Raw genomic sequence first — 12,212 nt, forward strand, 5'->3', positions numbered from 1 at the left:
AACAGGTATATTTAATGATAAAGGCAATGGTTACGGGAGGGAAAATATGTAATGCCACAATTAATATTACTTTATACTTCTTCAAAGATATTTACGAAGGAGCTAACTATACTATACCAAGCAAGGTTAACCCCTAGGAGTGACTTCCACAACAATATAAAACACAGGAAGTGACGAGCAGCAAACCTTCACAGGAGTCAAATGTGACAAACACACGGTCACCCTCCTTGCTGATAGCCTGAACTTCTCCTCCACCTGAGCGCCGACGATTCTCAAAATAAAGTTTGAGCACAGATAATGGAATGGTATCTGGGGCACCCACCACCTCCAGTATCTGGCCCCCTGTTCCGGGCGATGCAGGCTGCACCGCCATAAGATGGCCAGTCCCAGGGCTGCAGAAAACATGAACAAATAATCGGGAGTTAAAATAGGGAACGTTAGTGCATTTTAATGGTAGATTACTGTGGAAGTCTATTTTTTTGACTTCCATCAGGTAGTTAAAAAGTAGTCTTCGGGTAGGCAAGTTATCTCTGGCATTGGGTAAAATTGGGTTTTGATGTTGCCACCACAACTGCAATGATTTAACCGCTGAATCAAATAATCCAAATGAATGATTCATAATTAAATGAAAGCTTATAGTTTATTAGGGTTTTGAACAAAAAGTTAGTTTGCGTTCAAACAAGGAATGTGGTTACCATAACGACCGAGTGGATAATGATTCATGGCTTCCCTGAGGCAACTGTGCAATTCCACGTGCTGGTTTTAAAATCTTGCAAAAAAAGATAACTTTCTTGTACAATCCGTATGTGTTTTTCACATAAATCGCTGTGCAGTTGATTGAAGTGATTTACTAAGCCATATATCATATAGACAACTCTTATCTGACAATTGCTTTCATCCGCAGCTCAATGGAATACTGCTCTCCCCTCTGGGCCGGTGTTCCTGCCTCACACCTAGCTCGGCTTCACGCTGTTGAAACTAAAGCTTTCAGAATCATTGGAATCTCCCGCGATGAAGTTAACTCCGAGGGCCTTTCACTTACTCACCGCAGGCAGGTCGGTGGTCTTTCTGTCTTCTACCAACTCCTCTCCGGCCTTGCTCCCACAGCCCTGGCTGTGCTCTGTCCCCCAAATATTCCTACAGGTCGCACAAGATCTGCCAGCAACCCTCTTATGGTTAAATTTCCAAAATCAAGACTCTCTGCTCACCTTCACTCTTTCATTCCTCTTTTCTCCCGCCTCTGGAACAAACTTCCTCACTCCCTTCAATCCCACTCCTCCCTCCTGGTCTTTAAAACAGCTTTTCACCACCATCTCTTATCTTCCCCCATCCAAAACCTTGATCTTTTCTACCCCCGCTAATTCACCCCAAATCCACTTTTTTGAAATACTAACTTTTTTCCTGAAAGTCCTTGCAGTGTCCATGTGTTTTATACTTCTCCCACCCCCCCCCCCCCCTCCCATTCCCACGCCTCCTCCCCCCAAGCCCTCTCCCTCCCACATATCTCCAGATGCTCCTGCTCTCAAATGTTGTGTTTGTGTGCTTCCCTATCTTGTCTACCGCTCCCCTTATTATATGTTTTATGTGTCTGTTTGATTTTTGTGTGATTAATGTTAGCTTTTTCACGAGCCTCAATCTTGTATAAAAAAAAAAAAGGGAAATAAATACCTGTAATTGATGCATTAATAAATTAAATAAAGTCTTTCTTATTTAATGGCATGCAAGTTTGAAGTTTGAACATGAATCTTGATTGGTTGTCGTTGTGTCACTACTTATTAGGTTCTCATGTTACTATGTATATGTGTGAATTTGCAATATAATATGATAATCCTCACTGGTTAACTCGCAAAATGCTCAAATCCTTCGAACAATAATGTTAAAAGATGAATTAATTACAGACATGTGCTTGCAAAACTCGTACAGGTAGTTCTAAAGTAATGAGCAAATATTGAGTAAAGATATGGTAAATGAAGCTTGGACTTCCTATGACCCTCGAGTCTTCAACCATAATAAAAGAGTTTGGGCTCCACATAGTATGGTGTGGACAATGGAAAAACAGATGTGCCTCATTAAGAAACTCGATTATGCAGATCTAATCTCTCCCCCACTCCATGGGATATCTCCCCACTCTTTACTTCATTCGACCAATCACACTGCTCTCCCCCCTCCTCACTCTATATTCGACCAATTCCATCTTTGCTCCTCCCACTACTTGCCCCTTCCAATTTCATTTACTTTGTTTCCAGCCAGTTTAAAGGACTTGCCTTGACTACAGAATTTAGGATTTCGCTTGGCTGTCGGTACTGTGTATGCTGGTGTATTTGGTGTGTCTTTATGATGCTTTGTTTGATGTATATCTCCACTTTACCAGGTGAAATCCTCCTGGTATTAAACTCTGTAAAAAATCTTCTGATTGGTGGGGACATTGGTTTTTTTAACATTCAATTTATTTAATTATTTAAATTCCACGACATTACAATTCTTCTTTGCACTATTGCAATGCACTTGCTAGTGTCTCATTATAATGAACATCTGCAGGTAATGCAAGCACAATTTCAAAATTGTATATGTGTGTGTGTATATATCTATATAAATAAAACACAGTTTGTGTGTGTGTGTGTGTGTATATGTGTGTATGTTACCGATAGACTCCTAAACGGAGAGGCCCACGTGCTTGATATTTGGCATAGACATGGCCACTGAGCCTGGGAAGGACATGGCCTACCTAAAAATATTTGACAAGATCCATATTTTTTATTCATATTTACCTCAGCGCATTTCAGCGAGGAACATTATACACGGAATCTCAGCCGGTGCCAGAGCAGCTCGCTGATTTGCTCAGAGCGATCACGTGATGTTCCATTATCACTGCCAGGCCACTGAACAGAAAATATACAGAATGACCATTGCCATTCACACCACATGGGTGGAGATGCAGCTACCGGGCGCCATCTTGGTTGGCACTCGATGCTGGGCGATGGTGATTTCCGTCACACGTTTGCACTAATTCAGAGCGAAAAGCGATTGCGTTTTTTCACCTTTTGTGCGATCGTGTTTTGTGTCGATTTTTGTCGATTTTGTGCGATATGAATTAAACGTCTTTGAAACAGCTGTGAAACGTCTTTCCACAACCCTTCCTTAACCGATTGAAGCAGTTTATTTCCGCACAAAATGGCATTTTAACAGTTGTCTCGCTTTTAAAATCTGGGACACGTTCAAAACAAATGAGATCCGCGAAGCGAGTTGGTCGAGTCGTGCTAACCAAGATGGCGACACGGCGGCTACACTTTTCACGGAGTATGAGCGTTCTATATATTTTCAATTCAGTGCGCCAGACTCGCTCATGTGCTTGATTTGTGGCATAGACATGGCCATTGGGCTTTCACGGTGTAATTTGTGCGAGGCTTTTGTCCGAGTGAGCTCGAGTCGAGAGGGCGAATGTACGGGTTGGGAATGTACGGGTCTCCCTTCCCCCGCCCGGCAACGCCGGTACTGGAGGGCGTCACAGGATCGGTGAGTCCCCAAAATCCGCTTCGTGCTGTTGTTGCGAAGATGCAGGACGATGTCGCGATTGTTGTGCTGCTCTCCTCCCATGAGAACTGCAACGTCATTGTTGACTGGCCCTGCCCTTCCCCCTCCCCCCTCTCCCTCCCCCTCCGTCCTCCCCTTTCCCCCTTCCTTTCCCCCCTCCCCCACCCCTCCACCCGCCCCTTACTCCCTCCCCTTCCCCCATCCCCCTCCCAGCAATGCTGAGTACTTCTGCTAGTATATATATATATATATGTATATATATATTGTTACGGACTGCGGATTAGATGTTATATTTGCCGAGCGGAGGCTCCGCGACCGAACAGTTATTCCCCGTTTCTTCCCTTTACACTCACCCGATTCACCCAGCGTTGGCCAAATCGCGCTATGCTAAATCAATGATGGAAAGGACACGACGACTGGGATAGATGAAACGACGCAAGGGGTACAGTTCTCAAGACTTCCGGAGGAGGGTATAATTACAGTGGTGGAGAAAAGGGGGTAGATTACAAGGCAGAGTGAGGTAAAGACACAGAAGAGATGGGCACTTAAATGCAGTCTTATCTATTCCCGGACAGACCACGGACAAACGGACAAGGTAGACTTACACAAGGATTGATGGCAGGAAGGGACAGGTAGGTCGATGGCACAAGGTGCACCTTGGCTCGGGGACAGGATAAAGCACGCTTCAAAAGATGCAGGGAGGTCTCACAGTGCTCGGAGGTGGTCTTGCTTGCTCCAAGCTCAGCGCGCATCTGACGTCACCTCTCTCTCACTGCACATGCTCAGCGGGGAGTGACACGCCCTCGGCTGGTTGGTTCCGCCCCACTGGGGCCGGTCCGCCGCTTCCATTGGGTGCGGGGGTTACCAGGCTCCGCCCTCGACGAGGAGCCGACAGGGAGCCCCTGTTTGGTAACCCCGTCGAGCACATGTCCGATGGCAGCTCGTGGGAAGGCGTGGTGTCCTCCCACCACTCCTACCAAGCCGGAGTGAGGACGCGCACTCCCTGCGCTCGTTGTTGTTGTTGTTGTTGAACTGTGAGGAAGAGCTGCGGGGAGGTATTGGGAGGTCCTAAACTTCCTAACGGTGCCATACAATCACATTCTGGTGCAACGAAGGGTCAGAATTAATGGAAACGAATCCTTAACTGACATAGACTAAGAATAACTAGCAAGATGTCCTATAGTTGTCTTACATGAGATGCGGTGAACCTAGGTGCGACATTTAATGGGGGAAATAGGGGGAAGTCGGGTCTACAGAGTGTTGTTTACAGAAAATGGGACTAGGGAATGGGGGATTGGGGATAGTTGGGAAGTATTGAGGAAATAGGGGAATATTTACAAGCGGATATGGATGGATTGCCAAATATCCGTTGCCAAATCCCATATCCGCAACATTGCACCCTTCTCTACCTCGGGACGTCCCGACCCGATAAATTTTTACCTACTTTAGTGTGGCACTCAGATGTAGTTCCCTCTACTATTAACTCAACCCTGAGTGCGACAGTTTTACAGATGTTCACAAATGAGTAAATATGTCCCCTTGCGACGTTGCACCCTTCTCCTAACAGAAACACACCCACAGGATAACCGAATCGCGGAAAGCATCCTCAAACTAAACATACAGCCGGTAGGGAGCATAATTTATACAAGACTACACTGATATTTACACTACGATCCAGGACCTGTTCTTTGAGGAACACATGCAGATGTTATGCATAGGGAGAGCACGCATGCCAGCATCGATACACCAACCCACGAGTGCCCTGTGGCCCTACGGCCTTTAATAATGTGCAGAGCACCCCGTCCAAGCACCAAAAGCACCACCCCCTTATGCACAGTGAGCACCATCCGGTGCTCCAATAAAGTGTTCAATAACAATGCACAATCAAGTGTCCATGGTCACCGGTGGTGTCGCAGCCGGCCGATGTTCTGCCGCTGGTCTTGCCTTCATGGAGTGCACTTGGCCTTCTGGCTTCTTTAGAAATAAAGAAAGGCGCCAACCGTGTCCATTTCTGAATTGTGGCCGTCAGGGGGGCCAACTAAAAGTGGTTCACCTGTATGGCATAGGTGCCACGTTGACCCAGAGGTCCATCAACGGGTGGTGCTTGACCGCAAAAGAACTGCGGTCCATTGTGGGCGGCCACAAAAATTGCGGTCCATATGGTGTATCGATCCAGGCAGCAAGCAGCGGAAGTACAGGCCCACAACTGCGGAGCCAGCACCTCTCTCTCCTCTCTCTCTGCCCCAAAGCCAGATCCTCGGAGGTGGGAGACAAAAGAAGACAGGTGAGTAAGGTGGTAAGGGCGCAAAAGTGCACGCAATACAAGGTAATGCACACTGGGGGCATATGGGAACCAGGTGAGACAGGTACGTTCCTACCGTACGCCCCCCCCCCCCCCCCCCCACCAGGTAACCTACATTGCCCCTCCCTTACCCCTTACTGTATCCACAAAACACAACACTACCCATAAACATCTACTTTACACATCAACAAACGTCCCTACTGTCTTCCCCGTTCCTCCCATAAACCAAATTCGTCTTCTCTCCCTCCTAACCAATCAAATTTGCCATTTCCAACTCTCATCAAAATTTGCCATCTCCAACTCAACATCAAAATTTGCCATCACCAATTCATCATCAGTCCCTCCTAAGGAGGGAGAAATGGAATCACCCCAATGTCTCATCCACGTCGCGATGCGTCTCACAAATCCAAACAGCAATTCTCCTTTCCTGCAACACAAAACAAAGGAAACACAGGTGTGGAGTCATCATCATCACCTCAGGTAAGTGGCTGCATATGGTGCGACAGGTTCATCAATCCTAACTATTTCCTAAATGACTTTAACAACTTTACATTACCCGGGGTCTTTCCCTGCCAATCCATTGGCCAACTTACACTATGGGTTCTAAAAACCAATTCCCATTGACCAAACTGTGGTGCTTCTCAATTTGGGGTCTCACTCCCCCGATTCATCTCCCGGTGCCCTTGCACAATTTCTGGGCTGCGACGTGTAGCTCTCCCAGCAGGTCTACCCACCTGCACACCTCCACCACTGCAGTTGCCACCCGAGCTTACCTAGCTCCTCACCCTAACCTAACTAACTGGGGAAGGCCCCTCCTGGCTCTGTCACCCCACTCGGTGCCCTCTGGCACTGGGCTACCCGGGTCCGTCCTCCGGATCTACAACTACAACCACAGCGGGGGCGGCGCGGCCGCGGTGCGGGGAGTGGGCGTCCTCACTCCGGCTCGGTTAGCCGCCATGGCCCATGTGCTCCAGGTTACCTCCAGGTTACGGGGTTACCACGAAGGGGCTGGCTGTCGGCCCCTCGTCAAGGGCGGAGCCCGGTAGCCCCCGCACCCAATAAGAAGCAACGGGCCGATTCCATCTGGGGCGGAGCTAACGAGCCGAGGGCGTGTCACTCCCCGCCGGATATACGCAGCGACTGACCGGACGTGACGTCAGATGCGCCCCCAGCTTGGAGAAAGAACGTCACCTTCTAGCGCTGAGAGAGACCTCCCGCATCTCTGGACCGGACCGGGTCGATTCTGCCCCTGAGCCAAGAGTGCACCTTGAGCCTCGACTACCTGCCCTTCCTTGCCATCAATCCCCGTGTGAGTCAGTTTTGTCCTGTTTATCTGTCGTCTGTCGGGGCTACTATAAGACCGTAATTAAGTGCCTATCTTCCTATGCTGTCTCTCTTGTCCTTGTAATCTAACGTTCCGAACTATTATAACCTCCTCCGGAGGTCTTGAGAACTGTACCCCTGGTGTCGTGTCATTTTAACCCAGCCGTTGTGTCCTTTCCTCAATTGATTTAGCGTAGCGCGACTCGGCCAACGTCCGAGTATAATCGGGTAACCTGTGCAGACGCGGTCATACCAAACCGCTCGGTAAACCAACATCCACAACCGCGTCTGTAACATTTGGTGTCGAGGAATTGGATTCGGACCTGGGACTAAATTTATTAGGCCCAAATTTTGGAACACCAATTGTACCATTAGGGTAACAATTGGTGTTGGGAAGTGGAATTCGATCCGGAGCGCGTTTCACGCGCTCGAAATTATAACGGCGAAATTTGATTTTGTTTTACGAAAATAAAAACCCGAATTTTGAAAGTCGCGCTATGGCAGACCAAGACGGCTGGGTTCCGGTAGAGAGTGAGGTAGGGTCGATCCAGGACCAAATTGAGGGACAAGAGGAGAGCGAAGCAGTGAGGGTAGCAGATTCGCAAAATAGCGCCGTCACGCACGAAGTAGCGGGCGCGCAAAATGGCGCCTCGCAGATGGCCACGGCGTCCACGCCCGCGACCGTGGTAGCGCCACCGGTGGATTTGAACCTTTTTTTTATGCAAATGACGGCCCTTATGGAAAAGAATAGTGAGCAATTGGGAGACCAAATTAGAGGTTTGAAAAGCAGTATGGGACAAATGGGGAACCGGATGGATGCTCAGGGTGAGCGATTGGAGGGCCAAATGGGGGTAATGAGGGACGAAGCGAGGGGTACCGGTGAGGGATTAAAACATGGGTTAATGGGGGTAGAAAACAGAATGGCCGCTCAAGAGAATCAAATGGAAGGGATGCAAAAGGGGTTAGAGGGGCTAGAAAACAGGATGGAAGGCAAATTGAGGGACATGAGGGACCAAGCGGAAAGGGAAGTTAAACAAATGGGGCAGCAGATAGAGGGGGTCAGAATGGGGGTAGAAACCAAACTGGATGCTCACAGGGAGGAAATGGAGCAGATGAGGGTGGCATCTGGGCAGGAGATGCAAGTGATGGGAGAGGAGATCAGAAGAGGTGTGAGTGAGGAGGTCGGAGGAGTGTGCGAGGAGGTGAGGCACTGTAAGGAGCACATGGAGAAGGAGGTGAGAAAGGGGACTGTAAAGTTACAAGGGGGCATAGAGGACCTGACGCAGGAGGTGGAGCAGCTGACGGTGGGACAGACGGAGTTAGTGGAGCAGGTACAAAGGAACACTGCGGTAATAGGAGGGTTAAAAGCGACACAAAATGACCTAAAAAATGACTTGGTAGCGACGAAGAGGGAATGTCAGATGGTACGTGAGGGATTGACAACGAGGTTGGACGAGGTGATAGAGGTAATGGAGACGAAGGACCGGCAGGTGAGGACGCACATGGAAACGGTCAAGGTAGCCTTGGAGGACGAGCTTGAGAAGACGTACCGGGGAATAAAAGAGGTGAAGCAGAAATTAGAAGAAGTGGAAGAAGGGGTGAGCGAAATTAAGAAGCGACGGAGAGGGGATAAGAAAGAGATAAAAGAGGAGATAAAAGAATTGGTCCGAAGTCTGTGTTCGGATCGTGATGATGTGCTCATTAACCGGATGAGGGATTCGCAGGTGATGGAGGAGAAGCGAAGAGGAAGAGGACCCGGTGTAAGTGGTGACCAATATGGTCGTGCGTATGATGCGCCAGGGGATTTAAGAAGCTTGGGGGTCGAGATGGACCCGGGTGTTCGTGAGAGGCCGTGGGTGAAGTGTGCGACAGGTCTGGTGTGCGAAAAAGGAGGTGTGCGAGAAAGTCCGACTCTGGGGTGTGTGAGGAAAAAGTGTGTGCCAAGGAGTGAGGGTGCTGGCGAGAGTGAGTCGGTCGTAGCGCGTGTGCGAGGGAGCACATGGAAGCGCGGTGTGGTAAGTGTTACAGAGGGTGTGACGGGAGAGTGTGCGCAAGAGTGTGCGCGAGAAAGGTGTGTGACAGACAGGTGCATGGGGAAAGAGTGCGCTGTCAAAAGTAAGGAAGAGTGTACACCTGTGGTGAGTGTTACGGAGGAAGTAACGAAAAAGTGTGCGCGAGAGGATGCGCGAGAAAGGTGTGTAACGGACGGGTGCATGAGGAAAGAGTGTGCTGTCGAGAGTAAGGGTGAGTGCGCGGTCAAGAATGGAGGTGAGAGTAGTGAGAGTGAAACGGAGCGTGAGTTGGTTATGACAGGTGAGCGAGGATGTACACCTGGAATGGAAGGATGCACACCTGGAATGGTAGAGCGTGTGTGGGAAGGCACATTTGAGTTGGTAGTGAGGCACGTGGTTGGGTGTGCGAATGAGAGCACACCTGTGATTGTCACAGAGGAAGTGACAGAGGAGGGGGCGCGAAGAGGTGTGTTGGTGAGGTGTGCGACCAACGAATGTGTGCCAAAGTGTTCGGTGGTCAGGTGTGTGACCAAGGCTGTGAGTGGAATGAGGGTACCTGGGTGTGTAAGGAAAGGTACGAGGAGCATGGAAACGGCTGGATGTGTGAGCAAGGAACGGGCTGCGGGGTGTAAGCATGCAGGTGAGGCATCGAAGGTAACCGGGTTAAAGGTTAGGTCGACTTTTAGCCGAATCGGGCCCTCGGTGCGTGCTGGGCCTCGCTTTGAACGGCCGCGTCCGTGCTCCACTAGGCGGAGCGGGCGGCTGGATAGGAAGGGTCGTCATGGCGACCACTTTTTGTTGAGGCATTCCGGCAGGTCGAGATCGAGCCATGGGATGGCTCCACGCCGAGGTGGTGCGTGGGATCTCGGCCCGGGTAAGCCCCCGTCCCTGCACCGAATGCCGGACGCATCCAGCCGCTGGCACAGAACAACCCGCATTCATGGCTTGGCTTTACGAAGCCGGGCTTTGGACAGGAATTGGCGCACCGAGAGGCATTAGTGAGTAGACTGTGTGATGAGGATAGTGTTTTGGCCCCGAAATTAGAGAAAAACAAAATTTGATGATTGGCAAAGGATTGGCAGTAGTGATTGGCAGATGATGGGTAGTGATTGGCAAATTTTTAATTTGTTGAAATTTGATGTGCAAAATTGGTAGTGAGCGATGGGCCCGGTGGGTAAGGGTGGCATCCCTGCCACCCTTCCCATGGTGGGGGCAAAGGAGCTATAGTTTATGGGGTTTATGGCAGTGAAAACTAGCCCGGGTGGGTTAGGTTATATTGTAGGGATCTAGCGAAGATGACATTAGGTGACGTTAAGTTTAGTTAGTGACTGATACCTGTAGTGGGGACGCAGGTAGATTAGTATGGATGATAATGACGAGGGAGCGCAATAGTTTAAAGGGACGACTGGGAAGCGCAAGTTTCAGAGGGGAGTAGTTAGATGAGATGATGCTGTGTGAGGATTGAACAGGTGTGATTGCACAGGTGTGCAACTGGACAGGTGTGTGGAGCAGTGTATGAGTAGTGAGTGTGTGGATCAGCGCGAATGCGCTTGGGGAGAGAAGGGTGCAGGTGGCACCAAGTATGAGAGCACAGGTGTGCAAGTACATGTGTGTGGAGAGAGTTGGAGTAAGTGGTACGGAGTGGTGTGCATGGTGCGAAGGTGTGGATGGGGGAAGAGTGGACCCCTTTCACGAGTACCCGGGGCGGGTAGTGTAAGTGTTAGGTAGAGGGTATAGGTAAATTGTGGTTGGATATTGGCATTTGTGGTGCGGTTGCAGAATGGTATCGTGGATGGGTGCATTAGTGTTGTGGAAATGGCTGGGCGTGTAGCCTGTTAGTGTGTGTAGTTGGTTGGGCACTCCACCACTGTGAGGATGTCGGCCAGGTGAGGCCACAGGTGGGCTCTGGGAGCCGGTAGAGTTGTGGATGGGGCCCGAGGATCCGGAGGACGGACCCGGGTAGCCCAGTGCCAGAGAGGGCACCGAGTGGGGAGCGCGCCAGAGGGCCTTCCCCAGGTAGTTAGGTTAGGGTAAGGAGCAGGTAAGCTCGGAGGCAACTGCAGTGGTGGAGGTGTGCAGGTGGGTAGACCCGCTGGGAGAGGTACACGCCACAGCCCAGAAATTGTGCGAGGGCACCGGGAGATTAATCGGGGGAGTGAGACCCCAAATTGAAAAGCACCACAGTTTGGTCAATGGGAATTGGTTTTTAGAACCCATAGTGTAAGTTGGCCAATGGATTGGCAGGGAAAGACCCCGGGTAATGTAAAGTTGTTAAAGTCATTTAGGAAATAGTTAGGATTGATGAACCTGTCGCACCATACGCAGCCACTTACCTGTGGTGATGATGATGACTCCACACCTGTGTTTTCTTTGTTTTGTGTTGCAGGAAGTAAGGATTGCTGTTGGATTTGTGAGACGCATCACGACGTGGATGAGACATTGGGGTGATTCCATCTCTCCCTCCTTAGGAGGGACTGATGATGAATTGGTAATGGCAAATTTTGATGTTCAGTTGGAGATGGCAAATTTTGATGAGAGTTGAAAATGGCAAATTTGATTGGTTAGGAGGGAGAGAAGACGAATTTGGCTTATGGGAGGAACGGGGAAGACAGTAGGGACGTTTGTTGATTTGTAAAGTAGATGTTTATGGGTAGTGTTGTGTTTTGTGGATACAGTAAGGGGTAAGGGAGGGGCCATGTAGGTTACCTGGTGGGGGGGGGGGGCGTACGGTAGGAACGTACCTGTCTCACCTGGTTCCCATGTGCCCCCAGTGTGCATTACCTTACATTGCGTGCACTTTTGCGCCCTTACCACCTTACTCACTTGTCTTTTCTTTTGTCTCCCACCTCCGAGGATCTGGCTTTGGGGCAGAGAGAGAGGAGAGAGAGGTGCTGGCTCCGCAGTTGTGGGCCTGCACTTTCGCTGCTTGCTGCCTGGATCGATACACCATATGGACCGCAATTTTGGTGGCCACCCACAATGGACCGCAGTTCTTTTGCGGGCAAGCACCACCCGTTGATGGACCTATGGGTCAACGTGGCACC

At 49.9% G+C, this 12,212-nt stretch overlaps 1 protein-coding gene across 5 annotated transcripts in view; it reads right to left on the minus strand.

Annotated features, from left to right (window-relative positions):
* The window catches only part of PARP10 (poly(ADP-ribose) polymerase family member 10), a 91,231-nt gene that overhangs the window by 61,034 nt on the left and 17,985 nt on the right, over positions 1 to 12,212 (minus strand). For 4 of the 5 annotated variants that reach the window (XM_068129322.2, XM_068129319.2, XM_068129323.2 and 1 more), the window contains exon 2: positions 187 to 392. In XM_068129322.2, coding sequence (XP_067985423.2) covers positions 187 to 373 — 187 coding nt within the window. In that variant the 5' untranslated portion in view covers positions 374 to 392. Of the gene's footprint in view, positions 1 to 186; positions 393 to 4,136; positions 4,286 to 12,212 lie in introns of those variants that run through there. The other variant, XM_068129320.2, reaches the window with a different exon arrangement.

The sequence above is a fragment of the Myxine glutinosa genome, chromosome 9, assembly GCF_964187855.1.
Source record: "Myxine glutinosa chromosome 9, kmMyxGlut1.1, whole genome shotgun sequence".
Taxonomy (NCBI): Eukaryota; Metazoa; Chordata; class Myxini; order Myxiniformes; family Myxinidae; genus Myxine; species Myxine glutinosa.